Genomic DNA, 19386 nt, shown 5'->3' with positions numbered 1-19386 from the left:
CTGTTGGGTGCATATTTCACTCACAATTAGATGAAATCTTTAATTATTATTCATTTTAACTTTCATATTTGCCTGCAGAAATGATCATGTTGATAAGATTCTGGAAGGAGATAAACCTTTATTAAGTAATTCCATTTTTAGAGTTGATGTTAAAAGGTTTTTTTTTTTTTTTAATTTGAAAAAAGTACCTGTGTAATTTTTATGAGGGAAAGGGAAGAGGAGTAGTACCTTAGTTGTGTGAGTGTTGTGTGGATATGTGTGTTTGCGTATTTATTATTTAATCGTTAGCTTTTTTAAGTTTTGGGGGTATGCTAAGACCTATTAGTTTGAGAGTGCTAAGGAAAGACACTGTAGTGATCCTAATTGGTAGCATTTCTCTACACCATTTATCCACTTTCATTTTTTCCCTTCTATGACATCTGCTGATAGTAGGAAATTTCATTTTGTCCAGACAGAAGGTGTTTGTGGGAGAGGATACTTTTGTGAGTTGGTAGTCTAATATAGCAAAGGGAAGTGGTTTATAGTTTATCAGAGGAAATGAAATGGTGCGCTCTTTCATTTTGTAGTATTTCTTTTTATTTTAGAATGCTTTTAATTTATGAAAAAAGGATGAAACTGTTAAGGCATGTGTACTTTAAGCACTTTTTCTATACATTTACATTTCCTTATGTAGAGATTTGGGAAATGTCATTGTGGGCGCTTTTCAGGTGATCACACACATACCTTTTCTTTTCCAAATAATATATCCTAAAATATCATGTTACCCAAAGATAGATTTCTAGTCCCATCCCTGATATTCTGACTCTAGAGTGGCACCCAGGAATTTGTATTTCTAGCAAGTTGGTGGTAAGGCTTGAGCAGATGTGGGGACAGGAGATGTGGGGACAGGAGAGATGAAAGTCCATCCAGCTTTCTAAACAGTGACTGTCTGAAAAGTGAGTGGCATATCCGGTCTGCCTTGACAAAAAATCCCAATGTGATGGACACAAGCATGATGTGGCAGTAGAACAAGGCCACCCAGAAAACTGAGTGGTAAAGTTTTTACAGGGCCTTAAGTTCAAGTGAGTGTCAGGATGCCCTTCCTCAGGGACAACGTTATAGTAGAGTCTTTGTAGCACAGAAATGACTCAGGAATCTATCACCTGCATTGACAAAATTTGCCCTTGTTCAGGGTTATAGGGCTGTATTGTCCAATATTGTGGTCACTAGCCACATAGAATTCTTCCAGTTTAAATGAGTTAAAATAAAAAAATTCATTCCTCAGTTGCAGTGGCTACATTTTAAGTACTCAATAGCCATTGTGGCTAGAAGCTGCATTCTTGGTGAGCACGACTATAGAACCTTTCCACCATCACAGAAAGTTTTACACTGGGTCTTCAACAAGTTCATGAACAGTGTGTATGATGAAAAGCTTATGTATGGGTGTCTAAGGTTTTTTTTTGCACCAGGTAAACTTGTACTTTAATTCTACTTCCCACACATTTTTTTAAAGTCCCCTTGTATTAGAAAGTGCTGTAGGATTTTCCTGCATAATTTAGTTCATCTCCTTTCATCCTGAGTGGTTGCCAGTGGCTAATACAGTCAGGTCACTCATGACCATGTGTCACACAGTATTACAGTCTGAAAGGGTGTTAAAGCCAGAGGTTTAGGGTGGCAAAATGAACGACTCAAGTCATCCTTAGTTACCTGAGATCAAAATTTAACAGCATAACTTTACTTTTGTATTACAAACCTGTTTTTGTTCTATGTTGCCTCTGAGTACTTGAAATAGGTGCTTAATTAAAAATGTGCTGGACATGGTATATGGCTTGTAATAAAGAGTTATACCACATAAAGAGTTATCTCACTGAAACAAAATGACAAATATTTGGTCTGTCTTAGAGTAAATAACCTACCTATCCCAGGTAGGAATGCAAGTGATGAATTTTAAGTATCTGAAAAGTTGTTTATAGACTGATAGCAAACAAGTTGCACATCATAGATATTTTCATAAAGACTCTCCTTTATATTTTATAGTGTGAGAAATTTGAGGTGAATATATTTAGCTCCCTCTTCTGGCATATTTTGAGAAAAATATTTCAGATAGTTTCCTTTTTATGGAATGCGAATATAGTTATCAATGTAATTGTCAAAGGAAGGTACTTGCGAATGTCTTTCCAATTAAAGTATTTTTTAAAATTACTAAACATGTAAATAAAGCTTGGAAAAACAATTTATGAAAACCTCAGGTTTCTTAAGCTACTAAATGACCAAGATAGATGTAAGCAAATGAAGACTCCCACCAGCAGTTCAGAGTAGCTTAATCTGACATCACATGGGCAGAGCTCATGTATTGGCTTTCATATCTGACCTACCATTTGCAGGGCTTATGACAAGAGTACAATAGGAGGCCCAGGTATCCTACAACTAATATTTTAGTTTTAAATCATGTTAACAAATCCTCTTACCTGGACAGTAACTCCTTCCTAATGACCGGGAGGCCAGATATGAATTCAGATTTCTTGGGCTCCTCTGAGTTCTGCCCAAGAGCGTGGTGATGAGAGGCGAGCTGGACCCAGGCTCATTTGGGGTTTTTCCCTATATACCAAAACACCAGTCCATCCAGAGCCTCTCCTACCCAGCCCCAACCCACCCTGGGCCCAGGGGCATACCCAGACAAGGAAGTCTGCCCTGGGGAGGATGACTGTGGGAGAGAGGCCCTTACTAGACCATTCGTCCAGGATTCTGGGTAGGTCCTCTATGTATTCTAGAAGAGGAGAAGTGGGCATGGCCCGTTGGCCCCAAACGTGTGGAGAACAATGTAGGGTAGAGATCCTCTTCCAAGAGTGAAGTTTGCTCCTGCCAGATGCAATTAAGTTACTTTGTATTTAAGTATCCTTTTTTGTGATCTAATGCACTCAAAGACCCCAAATTAAATAAAATGATGGATTTTATTTTTCTGCAGCTTTGACTCTTCCAGATCTTGCAGAGCAGTTCGCCCCTCCTGACATTGCCCCACCTCTTCTGATCAAGCTTGTGGAAGCCATTGAAAAGAAAGGTAACCAGACTGCTAGAGAGGATCAGTTCATTTGCGGTACCCTTACCTCATGGTCGTCATAGTTGATTCGTGTTTGTCTCTCGGGGCTTCATTAAATAAATTTCTTATTACTTGCTATATGTAGAAACTATATGCTAGGCATACAACTATTTGGGGTTGTGTTCTAGAGAGTCTATACTTCTGAAATCTAGATTAACATGTATTTACTATATGGAAACTATTAAAATTTCCATAATATGATAAATGTGATTAGCTTGCTTCTTACTGGCCAGATGGTTTTGCCAAAATTACTGACATGCCAGAAAAGATGAATAGTAGGAGTTGACTTCCAAATATATTTGGTGCACATCTAGAATAGATACTGGATGGAAACTGGAATGTCTCTCTGGCAGCAGACGCACAGGTTCTCCAGAGAGCTGGGTTTTGCATACACAGTCTGTTTTGTATCCTAGGTCTGGAATGTTCAACTCTATACAGAACACAGAGCTCCAGCACCCCAGCAGAATTACGACAGCTTCTTGATTGTGGTGAGTGTCATGAAGCTAGAAATACAAATGGAAAAGACAAGTCTAGCTTTTCTGTTTCAGGTAATATCCCTTTAACCCCAACATATACATATACAATTTAATCCATGCAATATATTAACTAAAAGGAACTCAGAAACCACACAGTTTCCTCTACCCTATCATGGTGACAATGCAAACCAATGCAGACCTTCAACATCTGTCTCCCGAGTGGGGTGTAAGTGGGTGTGTGTCTGCCCACACTCATGTTGGCTGTCATCGGTGTTGAACCACTGGGTCCACCAGGAATTGCAGAGGAGAGAAACAGCCTCTTGGAATTTCCCTGGCTCTGCATATCTATCATCTTTCTTTGGTCCTGCAGTTGATTACATATAATTCAACTGGATCAGTTAAAAAATCTTTTTAAGCTGGGCCAACCCAATGGCCTGGTGATTAAGGGAGCCAGATTCCACATAGCCAACCCATGTGGTTTGAATCCTATTCCCAGTGACTTGGAAAACACACTGGGTGAATGAGTGTATGTTCCTCAAAACCCAATGGAGAAGAAGGGGTTATAGGCATGAACATGCTGCCATAGAGGATGCCTCCCTTTCTCCAAGCACCCCCCCCTTACCTAGAAGCTCATGCACTCTGACAAAATTTCAAGCAAATTTATTTATAAACCTGTATCTTTTAACAAACATCTCTTCTGATGTCCTCTTTCTTTTTCTTTTTCCCTGTTTTTTCTTTTTCCTTTTCCTCTCTTTTCCTTTTCCTTCCTGTCTGACTGGCTTGCATTATTCCTTTCTTACTTGCTTGCTTTTTGATGTCATATGTACATTAAGTAACATCATGATATTGTATTCAGTGGTGTACTGATAAACCAACCCTCTGGGAAGAGAAAGTCTTATTTGTAGAATTGGCTCATTTTTGTGGTATAGATGTTTTCACCATGGTTGACTTTAGCCCATCCAGTATGATGTCACTGAATGTGAAGCTGGGACCAATGAGAACAGTTGGCTTCTATGAGCTGGTATAAGCCATGTCCAGCACATCATTGGTTAAGTAACACTAGTTAAGGCAGCAAAAAGGGGGCTTTATTATTTGCCTTTCCCCCTCTTCTTTGCCATACAGAAGAAAAACAGAAAAGCATTATAAATCAATTTCCTTGCCATGATTTGGCAGATCTTCTTAAGTCAACTTCTAGACTCTCTCAGATCTTTCATTCCCTCACAATACTTTTTCTTTAGAAAAAGAATTTTCTGCCTCTGTTACTTAACTGAATTTAGATTAGGACATTTGAACCAAAAAAAAAAAGAAATCGAGTTTTAGAAGAAGCTCCTTCAGAAGTATAATTTTATGAATTATGCTATTAAATAACTGAGCATTTGACATGGGAGGCAGCTTCAGCATGAAGCAATTTATGAATATTTTCTAGAAAAGATATTTCTAAAAGGAGACTAGATCTTTATCAGCAAATACTTTCACTTGAATGTACTGGCTAAGTGTTTTGATATTTAAAAAAAATAAAACTTTGGTTCTCTTTTGCACATGGAAGGAAATCAGTCTTGTACATGTAGAGTACATTCTTTGCTGCCAGATCTTCTGTACCTCCCACAAAGTAGGTCATCGGGAGATGATGGGCTTAGAACACAAGGTGAAAAGGCTTGTTTTTCCGTATTTCTAACAGCTTTACCGGGGTGTTATAGAAACACTACATTTTGTCCTTAGCCAGTTGAGACAGAGAATGCATGTTTTGGTCAGAAAACTGGTCAAATTGAACACGGTAAAAGTCACAGGAAATGCTTAGACATCAGAGACTGATGCAATGGAAGATATTTGAGACCTAGTGGTTAGAGTTTGAATGTGACCAATACAAAACAATGCAGTTTAACTTAAAAAAAAATAAATAAATAACAAAACTTCACATTACCCTTGAGAGGCAGTAAATAACCAAGATTCACGTCAGCAGTATATTTTGATAGATAAATACCCTTTCCTTCCCCATTGAGATCAAAATATATATGTAGAAAACTGGTTTCTTTTGGGTTTTATGCTGTAAAAGTAAATTTTGTGGCCAAAAGAAAAAAAAAAAAAGTAAGTGTTGTCCAAACTTGGGATTGGATCTACCAGAATGGTTTCCAGTTCAAAGATTTTTCAATACATAAAATTGTAATAGTCTTGAAGAAGTTCTGAGATGAGTCACTTATACCTAAAAGGGAAAGAAAAAATAACAACAACTACAACAATAACAACAAAAAAACATGGCTTTTAACCATCCTTGTGAATTACAGGTGTTCGAAAAGAATGGATGTGAGAGACAATAGCCCGCTTTTATTATACTTTCTAAGTTATTTCATCCCATCCATACATTAACTTTGTGATACAAGCATTAGTTCCTTTAACTCACCAGAAAAGGAAGCTGACCTTCAGGTCAATAATTTGTACATAGTTCAGCAATTGAGTGGCAGACTTGTATCTGAATTGTTTTTCCTCCAAAAGTTTGTGATTTTTCCCCCCATTACTTTACTCCAGAAAAATTGTTTGTTTCTTTTCTTATTTGATTTTAATGGTATGAATTTTGACTGGACATTTTTGGCTCCTCTTAACCTGAATCAGGTATCCTCAACCTCGACATTATTTGACATTGTAGGCTGGGGAATTCTTTGTTGAAAGACAGGAGACTGTCCTTGTGTTGAAGGTTGCTTAGCCATAGTTTTAATGCAGAAAATAAATTTTTTCTTTTAAGATTTTTTTTTTTTATTTCTTCCATAAGAAAGAATGTTATCCCCAGCAAGGTCTTCACATTTCACACTACAGTTTACCCTCAACTGCAGCCAGCTAGGGTCACGTGCATTCCTGGTGTGTACAGGGAGATTTAGAGACATGAACCCAGTGCCTTCCCATGCAGCTACAGTATCGTGGAGTGTTGCATTATTGCTGCATCACTGTGAAATTCAGAAACGTTAGAAGTTATGTTACCAAAAAAAAAAAAAAATACTGTCATGAACGGTAGTGGAATTTGACATGAGGTGAGTTTATCAAAAGACCTGCATGAGGTAATTTCATTCAAACATTTTAACGACTCTTTCAAATATACCACATGTTAGAGAAGAACTTTACAATTCAGCCCACTTAAACCTTCTATGTGCTGGACCCTGATGCATGCAAGAAGAACAGGTGAGAGTCACAGTCCCTGCCTTTAAAATACCCACAGTCTGGAAAGAGAGGCATGAAATCCCACATAATTATCATACTGTTGGGGAAGCATCTTGATAGAGGGATGGCTTGTCAGCACTGCAGGATCACAGAGGCTTGCCTGAGAAAGGGACAATATGGATGGTTAGGGTCTTCACATTTATACCGCATTACAAATGGTCTATCATGTTTTCAGGATTAGCAAGTTAACTAATACTGATTTAGCAATATTAATTTGCTGAGCAAAGGGTTATTAAATGAAGAATTTAGGGGGCAAAGTACATAAGATGTGGGGACAGAAGTTTGCTAAATAGTGACTGTAAAGTGTTCCTATTGTGCTAGGGTTTTATTTGACAATATTTAATAATTACACTAGAAATTCCATTTCTTTCAATGTAGATCCTTCATGCAAAAATCTAATACAGGTCTAAAGTACTTAGGAGAATAACTGTTTTGGACTTCAGTTTTGTTTTTTTTTTTTTTCAGATTACGGAATATTTGCGTGTATATATATAATGAGATCTCTTTAGGTGAAAGAGATCTAGGGGTGAAACTTAAATCTAAACATTGAAATTCATTTATGTTTCATATATTCATTTTTTTTCTATGTACCTTCTACATATAACCTGAAGGTAATTTCATGCAGTATTTCTGCATTGCAGTATTTTGACTGAGATTTGTCACATGCAGTCAGGTGTGCAATTTTCCACTTGTGGTATCACACAGGCACTCAAAAAGTTTCAGACTAACACGTTCCCTTTTTACTTTTTAAGTTTACTAATTCTTGTTCCCAAATTGACCTATTCATATTTTATGCCAAACTAACTTTTCTTAGAGCTTTCTGGTGTTGTGATTATCCTTCATAAGATCTGCTTACTCAGTGGAACAAATTTGTTTCATAATGATAATAAGTCCAAGGAATTTAGACTCAACCTAAAGGGATTTGTAATATCATACAGAATTCAAGGTTTTCCATCCCCTTCTACTCACTCATGCTCAAACACCGTGGAGTAAACGGATTCTTTCTCATTCTCTCCTAGACACTCCAGTCGATTAACGGTTATGTTAGTTCTTAATAATGTCTGAGATAGTCTGATAACCACAGGTTAGATATGTAAGAGTCAGAATTAGGGAGAAATAATCTGAAAATGCTCACATCATCTTTAGGGGTATTCTTGAGATTGCTTGCTAAAATTCTATAATATCTTACTGATTAATAAATCACTCTCTTAAACTTACATTGATCCTGAGAGGCAGAACTTATCAAGTGTTAGGAATTCTGGGAAGTTACATTTTTTATTTTCCTGTTGAAGTTTCAGGAAACATTTACTATATGGCTGACAGTCCCCTACTATATGGCTGGCAACTTTTTCCATCAGGGCAGGACCACTCTCCATATGAAAATGGAAATGTTTGAAAGGCTATCTTAGTTTTTTCAGGCTCAGTCTATTATAAAAACAAAATAAAACAAATACCAGAAATTGATTTCTCATAGTTCTAGAGGTAGACCGCCCAGATGGGAGTGTTGGCACATTTGGTTTCTTTCCAGGCCTCTCTCCTTGGCTTGCGATGGCCATCTTCTTGCAGTGTCCTCACTTGTCTTTTCTCTGTACGTGTGCATCCTTGGGGCTCTCTGGGTGTGTCCTAATCTCTTCATATAAGGGTATCAGTTTGATTGGATTAGAGTTCATTTCACAAGTCTCGTTTTAACTTAATCACCTCTTTACAGGTCCTAACTCCAAATGTAGTCTGAAGTACCAGGGATTTGGGTATGGACATGAATTTGGGAGGAGCACATACCGGCCATAACAGAGGCATTCATTTTTGTCTCTCCAGAGTCTGGGAGTATATTCCTGGCATCAGGGACCGTGGGCCGGGCATGCTAAATGTTTACAGTAGATAGGATGGACATATACCAAGAAAAATTATTCTCCCCAAAATGCCAGGGACTACCCCCATGAGAAGCACTGCTAGTAAATATTCTGTGTCTTATATTTACCCTTATATTACTTCCTATCTTTTGTCACACTTAACTGAAGCGTTTAGAAAATTGGCCCAGTGGATGCATAAAATAAATATCTGAAATATTTCTCAAAATGCTTGTTTTCTAGATACGGCTTCTGTGGACTTGGAAATGATCGATGTGCACGTTTTAGCAGATGCTTTCAAACGCTATCTCCTGGACTTACCAAATCCTGTCATTCCAGTAGCCGTTTACAGTGAAATGATTTCTTTAGCCCAAGGTTTGTTTTCTTTTCTGAGAACCTCGTTGAGCACATGTGAGATGGGAATGTGCTTATAAACTCTATCAAAAGCTGCACATAAAGAGAGAGCATTTGTTGATAGAAAATAGTAGTAGTGGCCCGCACCTCCCCCTCGCCACCACCAAAACTTCCCTTTCTTACCAGGGCATCCAGTAGAAGCCCCAGGATCTTGTTTGCTTAGGAACTGTCCACCTGTTGAAATGGCTAATTGTTAACCTTTATCAGTATTAACAAAGTTCAATACATCAGTGAAGGACACGGTGTTCCAGGTTCTAGTGTCAGATTCAGAGAACCAGGGCTAAGACCTAGAGACTGAAGAGACATTCTTGTCATTGTCACAGAGTGGCCCTAACAAAGGGCATTAAAAGCAAAGGGCCTCATCGTTTTAGGAGTTCAGGCTCAGTAAAGTGCTTTAGGTACAGGAAGTTGTGGTTGGTAACCTTCAAAGCTAAAACCTGTGTTACTTATCTGATGCTCCTCCAATTAGCCAATCACACTTGGAGCTGCTCTAGAGAGGATAGATTTCTGCCAGCACGCCCTGAACAACTTGTGGTTTTTTCACACGAAGAGTTTCTCGCATTTCTTCCATTCGGCTTGAGATTTCTACTTTCTCATAATACATTTTCTAATGAGAAGAACAAATGTCCTGTGTACTTCTCCTGACGGCTTTTTAAGATGACTCCTTTAGTAGCTTGGATAAAAGGACAGAACTTTTCTAGGTGTTTATGCACTGGTACCTAGAAGCAGTCTCTTATTCTTTGTTCTGTTTGTCTTTCTTGCTTGCCTGCTTTCAACGTGTAGAAGTACAAAGCTCCGAAGAATATACCCAGCTATTGAAGAAGCTCATTAGATCGCCTCACATACCTCATCAGTATTGGCTTACACTTCAGTATCTGCTGAAACATTTCTTCAAGCTCTCTCAAACCTCCAGCAAAAATCTCTTGAATGCAAGAGTGCTCTCAGAAATTTTCAGCCCTATGCTTTTCAGATTCCCAGCAACCAGGTAAGTGAACGAAGAGAAACGTGAAGTTTGGGGTAATTGAGGGTAGCCCTAAATTAGTTGATTATTAAATGTATTCTAAAGATAGGAATTCACAGATGCACGTGCAGATTTTTACAGTGAAAATGCGTTTGTTTTAAGGAAAAGATTTCTAATAATATTCTCTTTCTCGCAGCTCTGATAGTACCGAACACTTCACAAAAGTTGTAGAAATTTTAATTGCAACTGAATGGAGTGAGCGACAGCCTGCACCAGGTAATATTTTCAAACATTCTCTCACTGTTCATTTTCTGGAGCCTTAAAAATGGTAGCTTTGCACTTTCTCTGAAGTTCCACAGTTGCTTGTAGAATTGTGATTCGGTGTCACCTTGTGCTTTATAGAAAAATTAGCCAAGGGGTAGTGCGTATGGTAAAGATGATCTGGATGTCAACATTTGTAGATTTTTAAATGATCTTGGTTTCAGATGAGAGTTGGGAGAGTTCCCTGTAACTTTCAACATTTATGCTTCAGGTTGTTGAGTAAATTTATGGAGTTCATTTTAGTTGTTGACATTTTTGTTTTTCTTTCTAATACATATAAAGTAGGGGATTTATAATTACTATATAATTTAAAGTATTTTGGAATGTGTTTTTTGGAAGCGTGTATGCTGAGAAACGTCCGTCAAAATAAACATTTTCAATAATGCAAGCAGTATGAAACCAGAGCCTTCACTACAGCCAGTTAGAGCAAGCCGGACACTTCTTTGAAAGCAGGCCGGCGTTCAGTTAGCCATTTAACAAAGCAGGAAATGTAAACCATGTTAGCAGTGGATTTCATTTAAACTCAGGTATTTTTCTTCTTCTGTGGAAAGACGAAACAACCTCACTTTGCTATGTACTGGTTAGAAGTTAGCTAATAGGGGCTGATCGTTTTTAGAAGAGTGGTTAGGTTCTACAAGTGAATTGAAATTTCAGGACTAGTAAAAAGTGGCACTTAGAGTCTTAATTTATGTCTGAAATTTAAGTGAAACACCATGAGTTTATTATTTATTACAGGTAACTAATACAAATGACCACATTTATCTCTGTTTGAGCATGGAGGCCCAGTTGTCAGTGTCATGCAATGGAGAAATAAGTTGTGGGGTTTTTTTAAATCAGGTATTGCAAAGTCTTATTTTTTTGCATTCAGGTAGGGGCAGCCTGAGAGAGGTAAAAGCCTAAAGTTAAAATGCACCTTCAGGGATGGGATAGAGGATGGGGTAGGTAACCACTCAAGATGCAGATATTGGGAAGGGTTCTGTGGTCAGACCCAGTGTACAGTACCAAAGGTGAGGCAGACATCAGATACAGTAGAGGAAGCCAACATGGTGTGTTCCAGATTACAACCAGTAGGTCCTTTAACAGGGATGCCCAGAATTGTGGTAAACTGCTCAGAGATGGTCAACAAGTAAGGCCTAGGACTTCAATCCAGAGGTGGCCAAAAGGTGATCCATGTGACTGCTTGGGTCAGTCATGAATGAGTTTGGAAGGTCTGTGCTGGTGCTCAGAGACTGCCTTTGGGCTTGGTAGGAGAAAATGGGGTGGGATGTAGAACGTGTCCCTATTGTTGCCCACCTTTAGACAAATCACAGAGATGGGGAAGGAAGAAGGCTAGCAAGAATAAACAGAACCCAGGGCCAAAGGGCAGAGCCAAGATCATCCATTTCCTCCTGACTGTGCTGAGGCATGTCTTAGAGATAACGGAGAGGGCTAGAGGGTAGTCCTGGTCTCATTGGCCTCTGAGGGAGAGGGGAGAGTGTGGAGATGCCAAAAGCCAGGCAGGGCTTGATAGGTAACCACAAGTATATTTACCACTTGGGAGTTTTTGAGAATTTCTACTACATAAGGTATAACAGAATCAGTGGTGGAGTTTAATTAGTTTGACTAGTATAAACTTGTTAAGTATCTTTATCAGTCTCAGCCTAATTCTACCAAAGCAAAAGTTTATCCTTAGCCATTTTCATAATGCATCCTCAAAGCTGCTTGATATGTCAAAGGACACTATATTCCCTACTGAGAAATTGGTGTGCCAATTTCAAAGGAGGATTAGTTCCATCAGCTCTGCTAAAGAAGGACAAAGCCTTGAACGTTTGCTAGATCATCCCAGTATTCATGCGGTCTCTTCAAAAAAATTAAATCCAAGTCATTGTTAAGCTCTAGTTTGAGCCGTTTTTCCCCTTTGTGTGATATCTCTTAGCTACCCTGAAAATTGTATAGGCCCTTTGGAATTGAATGGATGCTTCAATATCTCTCACTTGTGAAAACATTGTACTAACCACCCCGGGATGGCGGGGCGGGGGACAAAAACGTCCTCATCCTGAACACCTTTGTACTTAGGAATGGCTTCAGTGGCAGGTGTCTGGCAGGGCACCCTGGGTCAAAGAAATAATTTCTTAGGCCTGGTAATATTCAGCATTTTCCTGAAGTTCTTCATCATTGCCCCAACATGTGCTAGTACCAGAGAGCTTTGGAAGCACAACTGCAGACCTCCAGTAAGTGGTCACAAATCAGTCATTTGCAGTAACTCTGTTGTGAATAGAAGTCAGTCCTCGAATGCTATTTAAGAGGGACAAGAAGCAAGACTCTTCTGGGCAGGTAGACCTGTTTTCTAGTTTTTACCATGTAGACTGAAATGTATGAGCAAAGCCGATGATATTGGAGGCAAAGAGTCGATGCAGCTAAGACCCACTAGCACATAGTATCAAATTAATAGTAGGAAGGAGTGCACAATTCTTAGTACAAAAAGAACTTATGAGATGCAGTCGGTGATGCTTGGGGTAATTGGCTAGACAGAAAAAGCTTATGGAAGAAATTGGACTTGAAATGGGCCTTGCAGAATAGGTACAGGTTGAACAGGGAAAGGAAGAATAATATTTTGATTGAAGGAGTTGAACGTTTTTTTCCTTTGTAAATTGCAAAGTACAAAAGTAATGGCTTAGTATTTTACAAAAGTGATAGATATTTTAAGGGACAATATCATCAAAAGCATCGTCCAGCTCTGCCACAGTAGACATGAAGAAACTGTGGCTCACAGAGATTGGGAGGTTCACCCTGTGTGTACCTGACTTGTGTGCCAGAGCTAGCACTGCAGAGGAGCTGCCTCTTGGACTCCAGCTATTCTCTCTGTTGCCCCCTGCTGCCACAGTAGACATGAAGAAACTGTTGCTCACAGAGATTGGAGGTTCACCCTGTGTGTACCTGACTTGTGTGCCAGAGCTAGCACTGCAGAGCTGCCTCTTGGACTCCGGCTATTCTCTCTGTTGCCCCCTGCTGGCTGTACCTTCGTGAGCAATGGGGCTGCATTTAAGAACCAAAAAGTCCTCTGAAGTTTCTAGCATGTAAAAAACTAACAGTATGTGAAGTTAGATTTTAAGGGTCACATATATGAGGGTCTTCAAAAAAGTCCATGAAAAATGTTTATTATGAGAAAATATAGATTTAAAAAAATGTTTACACAAGAATAAACCTATACTTAAAGGCCCCTTGTATATTCAAAAGCCACAATGTAATGTTTATAGCTTTCAGGGTAAGGCTCCAAATCCCTCCATCAGATGTACAGTGAAAAAAACAGTGGACTTCTGAGTCAAATAGATCTGGATTTGAATCTCCACTCTCATCTTGTCGAGTTCTTCATCAAGTAACTCAGCTTTTCCAAGTTGCTTTTTTCCAGACTATGAAGTGGGGATGATACCTCTCTCCTGGGGTTCTTGTGAAAATTAAATGAGCTGATTAAATACTGAAATTCCTGACCCCATTCTTTCATTACTATCCATTGCAGCAACTCTAGCTTTTAATGCCCTGCCAGACCTGGCTTCGTTGAGCAGCTCAAATCCTTCAGTCTACCATTCCGAGTTAGTTGTCTGAATCCTGTGAGGCCAGTCTCCCTACTGACTTGGCATGCTCAGCCAATAGAGTCAGGGCTCTGGGAGCCCATGGGGGCTTTAGTGCAACTCTAGGCAGCTCCTACACCAGTGGGCTCATGCTGTCTTTTTGTATGATACCCTTTCTTCTGTGTTGGAAGGCGTGGTAAGACGAGTGGTCTGGATTTCAGCACTCTTCCCCCTGTCACCTTGCCCAGGTTACCTTTGCACAGTGCACAAAATGTACAACCACACTTAGTGGCTCCAAACAGCACCATGCATTTCATCTGCATCCAAGGAGCTCCTCCCCCTACTTTATGGGCAGGTTAAGTTGACCCATTAAAAATGTTTATGCCCTTAAGCCCTTTGTCCTCTTATACTTAACTGTTCTGCAATGTTTCCTGTAAGTTTAATCTTGCTCAATTCTATAATGCAAGGACAAAGCTTCTTTTTCTCTTTTTGAGCTCTTCCTAACATAAACTGGACATAGCATAATAATCATCCGAATTTTTTTTTTTTTTTACTTCTTTGATAAACTTCACAACTTTCAAAGAACTTCCACACACCACTCATCTAAGGCAGCCAGCAACCCTCTGAATTAAGAATTCTCCTCTTTTATGGAGGGAAACTAAGATCTGGAAAAGTGTGGCTCACAGAGTAGGTGCTCAGAATTCTGTGGATAGATTGTTGTTCCCTTGGTTACTGAAAGTCTTAAACAACTGAACAGCAGGTTTTCTTGAATTATTCTGTGGTATATGTACCCTATTAAGTTTTAGGTAGCTACAGTAGATTTCTATAGGGCAACCAAGGTAAAACAGGTCTACTTAACCCACGGTGCCTTTGAATGAAACCCATTATAAGTGTATTTACATATTTCAGACTGCATGGATATATTCAGAAATATTAATGTAGCATAATTGAAGTCTAATATTGCACCCTCAAGCCCAGAGTGGAAAATAAATGACTCTTTCTCCCCCCTGCACTTCTACACCTGTCAAAGTTAATTTTTAACCACCAACACATTGCAAAACATTCGTCCTGAAGAGCCTGATTCATAAATCTTGTTTTAAAGGCTCTAGGCTTGGTTTTCTACCAAGACGAAAGCAAGCACTAAGGTAAAGGGAAATGACTTTCAAAGAGTTTTCGTTTTCTCTGATTTATTTTTTATTGAATTTAAAATGTAGTTTGATATTAGAGGTTGTTTCAAAGGAGAGAATGAGACCTTGAAAAAAATGCACATATTTAGATGGGTAGAAGTCAATAGAGGCAGGCCACGTTTGGCTAATAGCAAGTGGTTTGATATTAGAGGTTGTTTCAAAGGAGAGAATGAGACCTTGAAAAAATGCACATATTTAGATGGGTAGAAGTCAATAGAGGCAGGCCATGTTTGGCTTTATCAAAAAAATAGCAAGTTTTATTTGTGCTTTGAAAAAGAGATGTATTTTGGTGTGCATGTGTTGGAGGATATAGTCCACCTTGCTTTCGTTTTCACAGTGCAAGCATCTTTTCTCTCAAAGGTCAGGATCTGAGAGAGAAATTGCCAAGGAGGAATTCTTTATTCTGCTAGGCAATGGGCGTGCCTTTTCAGAAACCTGTAGAATGTGTCAGGTTTTATGCATATGTAAACCTGGGTTTATTTATAAACTTAAATGGACATTTTCCTTAGCACAGGGTCATTGAGAGCACTGGATGTGGGGTGATGAATTTGCATCATCCTGAATGGCCCTTCTGTACTGCGTTGTCTTAGGTTAAAATTATGAAGGGAAGCATTCATTTTACCCTTAAATGAAGATTTTGGTTCATTTATTTATTTTTTTCTCACTGCCCTTTTTTAATGGTCTTTTGTTCATAAATTATAGGCCACAAAAACATTTTAGTAGGTGTTCCCGGTTGAAAGCTGCTTGTGGAATATCCACTAGCTGATGGTGATTTGAATGTATGAGATACGGTGTTCAGTCCTATAACTTTCAAACATATTTTATGATCAAGAGGCATTTTCTGGACCAGATTACATGTGCTGAGAAGTGAAATAATGGCCTAGTTAAAAAAAAAACTTCGAGGAAAGGGAAAGTGATATAAATTATTTTTCTAAAATCCACTTTTATTTTCTTGAGAGATTTTTGCTATAGGATGCGCGTACTCATCAGAGACTGAGAGAGACAGAAAGCAAGTAATCACCCCCCCCCCGGGGAGGGATGGCCACACTGCAACCCCTTCTCCTCCAGTCTCCTCTCAGGATTTTGGGCATGTGCGCACACATGAATGTGGCGTGAGTTTTAAGCCACCAGGTCTAGGACTGAAACCACAGTCTACTACATAGAAGTCCAGCGATATAATTATTATACCATCTGCTGGTCCCTAAGAACCCACCTTTAAAGAAGGTGGCCAGACCAATAGCCTGCTAGTTAGTGGAGTCAGATCCTATATAGCTGGCTGTGATTTGAATGCTGGGCCCAGCAGATTGAAAAACACTCAGGCCATGTGTGTGTGTGTGTGTGTGTGTGTGTGTGTGTGTGTGTGTATACCAGAAACCTGACAGGATGAAAAATGGAGAAAGGATTGCAGTATCACCACTCCCCAGTGGGGGAAGTGCTTTTTCCCCTTTTTACTCTGTCTCTCTGTCTCCCTCTGGCAATTTAAAGAAAAAAAGAATACAAACAGGAAAGTCAGTTTTCAGTAATGTAGTTTTCCAATGTGGCTAGGTCTTTGAAGTCCCAGGGAATGCTGACATTAAAATACAAATTTCCCAAAAGAGGTTAGCAGCCACATACAAATATTTCCAAAGTTACTATATAATGACATCTGTATTTTGATGTACTACTTGTTTGTTAGTGAAAAATATAGATTAAGGTGCAATTGTACAATTGCGCTTATTAGTTTGTGTGGCATCTTGGACATAGTGTGAGACGAGTGAAATATACAGAAAATGGATTGCTTTCTCCCAAGTAGGAGTTACTGATACTGTTTTACCAGCAGAGGGCTCCCTTTTTTAAGCTACTAAAGAGCGTGTGTCTTGCAGTTCATCTTTCAAAGGCTGAAATTCAATGGGAAAGGATTCAGCTCACACTTCCAGTAATAGAATAGAACCACTGTGGTAGATGATTGTACATATTATGAGAAATTTTTTGAAGTGAAGTTTTAAAATCTATTTTAAGACTGTCTTTCTGTAAGTAGAGGGTGGGTTGCTTCCCAGTGGATGGTTTTCTTCTGAAACAGAAAATACACTGTTGGACTTACAGAGCAGGTTAGTCTTAAGACAGTTTTGATGTGAAATAACATGTGAATTCAGGCAGGTATGCTTAAGTGATTGATGTTCCCAATGTTTCTAGCTTTAGCAAGGCTATTTTAAAAAGTAGGGCAAGATTATGCAGCTCAGGATGCAAGGGTATTCTCTGAACTAGCCATATGTCCCTGTGATCAGCTGCCAGGCTCACTTATAGACTGTTTTTTTCCACCGGGAAAGTGAGTTTTTATTATAGGCACCAAAGGAAAGTTTGTAAAAATCACTTTCATCGTGGGTTTCCTAGCACTTCCCAGGTATTTCAAGTAACCCTGAAGCCGATTCCCGCTATTCATCTGGGTGGACTTTATGTCAGAGCCCACATCTTCCTTTATCCTGTATGTAACCCTTCACTCACCTTCCCATACCGAGTATGAGTTCTTATTGCTAGAACCCATGTTTCTTTACAGGGAATGAAAAAGTAGCTTTTTTTATTGGGGGGGGGAGCCAAAAATGGAAAAGAGAAAAAGCCATGGTTCTGTTGTAGGTGTGAAATATTTTGCATGTGGCTTAAAAAAAATTAACGTCAGTTTCACTCGTCAGTTTTTATTCTGACAGAGGAAAATAAGGAACAGGAGCCGTGGGTAGAGAAGGGAATTCAGGACCAAATTATGAGAGCATGGGTGTTGGTCCTAGTGCCATAATCTTGTGCAAAGCACTTGACACACACACACACACAGGTCCATTTTTTTCCCCTGTAGCATGAAGGAATTGATTGCAGTGGTCTCTAAATTGCCTTCTGATTTTAAAGCTTGGTGATTTCGTGATCTTGCATGTGTTATGTTTCTCTGGATGACACTGACACAGTGTATGCTGATGCGAGTGAGAGTTTCCTAGGTAAAAGTTTAATGCTTTTGATAGAAGCCAACGGTTCTCCCTCTGGTTCATTTCAGCTTTCTCCAGTGAAGGACAAAAGTCCCTGCAGGGGTCTGCCTTCTCTGCCCTGTATCCTTTGCCCCCTGTGGCTGGTGTATACACTGAAGGCAGACACACCTGGTCATTATTAGAAAGCAGTAGTAATGGCCACTTACATGTGAGTTGGAATTGACCCATAAAACCACTCAGTGCTTTGCTTTTGCTCCACCTTCACGTGGTCCTGGAGTGTATGGCATGCCTGTCAGGCCTGATCCCCTGTTGGTCGTCGGTGCGATCTGCTCCTGGCCAGAGTTGCTGCGCAAGGGCTTTCCTGTTACACCTGCGGGGCTGGCTGTGCTGGCGTGTGGGAGGAGGTGCAGGAGGTGGACACGAGCGAGGCACGGTGTTCTGGGCTGTTCTGAGAGGTTCAGGCCTTCACAAGCACGGCTTTGATTCTATTTTTTGCTGAACGAGCCCAGCCACTTCCTGTGTTGGGCTGCGCATAGTGCCTGGCTTTTCTGTCGGCTACTTGAGCTGGGCCACGGCCGGCCAGCGCGCGCCGCGGCAGCCAGAGCCAGAGACTATTTTCGGTCCCCTCACAATGGCCTTCTCATTTCCTCGGCAAAAATGAGCAAGTGGAGCTCGCTGGCCACTTGTCAGCCAGTGACAACTCTGACTTTGACTTGGGCGCCCCTCCCCCTCTGAAATCCCTAGCTCAGCAAATATTTGAACCTGCCCGAGTTAATCATGAAGCTGCGATCTTTATCTGAGAAGGACGTGCGAGCGCCCGGGCTCTCTTCCTCCCCAGTACAGTAGCGAAGGCCAGTGGGTTTCTCAATGGAGAGCCGGCACTGAGCGACCGCCAGGGACCAGGACAAGGGACCGACGCTGCGGGCCAGGCCGGGCGGGGCGTGGGGGCGGAGGCACCAGCCTTGCACCGCGCAGAAGAGAAGCAGGCAGGCGTGCTGCAGCCCGAGGGTCCCGCGGCGCCCCCGCCCCTGCGCGCAAGTGCGGCTGGCCGCCTGGAGCGGGCGGGGGGAGACGTGGGGGTTGGCACACTTGGTGGAAGAATAATAGCTTTTTGGATTGTTTTTGGTCATTGTCGGCTACAGGCATTTCAAAGGGAAACCGTTGAAATGCATAACCTGCAAAGTAAGTTGCCTTTCATTCGTGCACTCCTCTGCTCCTTCCCTGTGGCTTTTTATCTGTGAGCCGCCTTTCCTTTCTGGAGTTTGCCTGGGGCTGTGTGCCTGTGTATGCATGCGTGCTTACCAGTGTGTGTGCGCCCCTGGAAGCGCTGCCTGAGGAGGGCAGATGGCAGATTAGGGGAGACACTCCCCCTTGTCCTCAGGGGCCTGTGTGAGGGAAAGA

General features: G+C 40.4%; 1 protein-coding gene across 1 annotated transcript in view; it reads left to right on the top strand.

Moving 5' to 3' along the window:
* PIK3R1 (phosphoinositide-3-kinase regulatory subunit 1) overlaps nt 1–19386 on the top strand; it is a 92781-nt gene that overhangs the window by 60865 nt on the left and 12530 nt on the right. The window contains 5 exon segments of the mRNA XM_006169527.3: nt 2945–3037; nt 3490–3564; nt 8850–8981; nt 9804–10005; nt 10178–10257. Coding sequence (XP_006169589.1) covers nt 2945–3037; nt 3490–3564; nt 8850–8981; nt 9804–10005; nt 10178–10257 — 582 coding nt within the window.

This window comes from Tupaia chinensis, unplaced genomic scaffold (assembly GCF_000334495.1).
Source record: "Tupaia chinensis unplaced genomic scaffold, TupChi_1.0 Scaffold147123_1, whole genome shotgun sequence".
In the NCBI taxonomy this organism is placed as follows: domain Eukaryota; kingdom Metazoa; phylum Chordata; class Mammalia; order Scandentia; family Tupaiidae; genus Tupaia; species Tupaia belangeri.
Note: the sequence above shows the minus strand (reverse complement) of the source record. Positions and strands in the feature narration are given on the sequence as shown.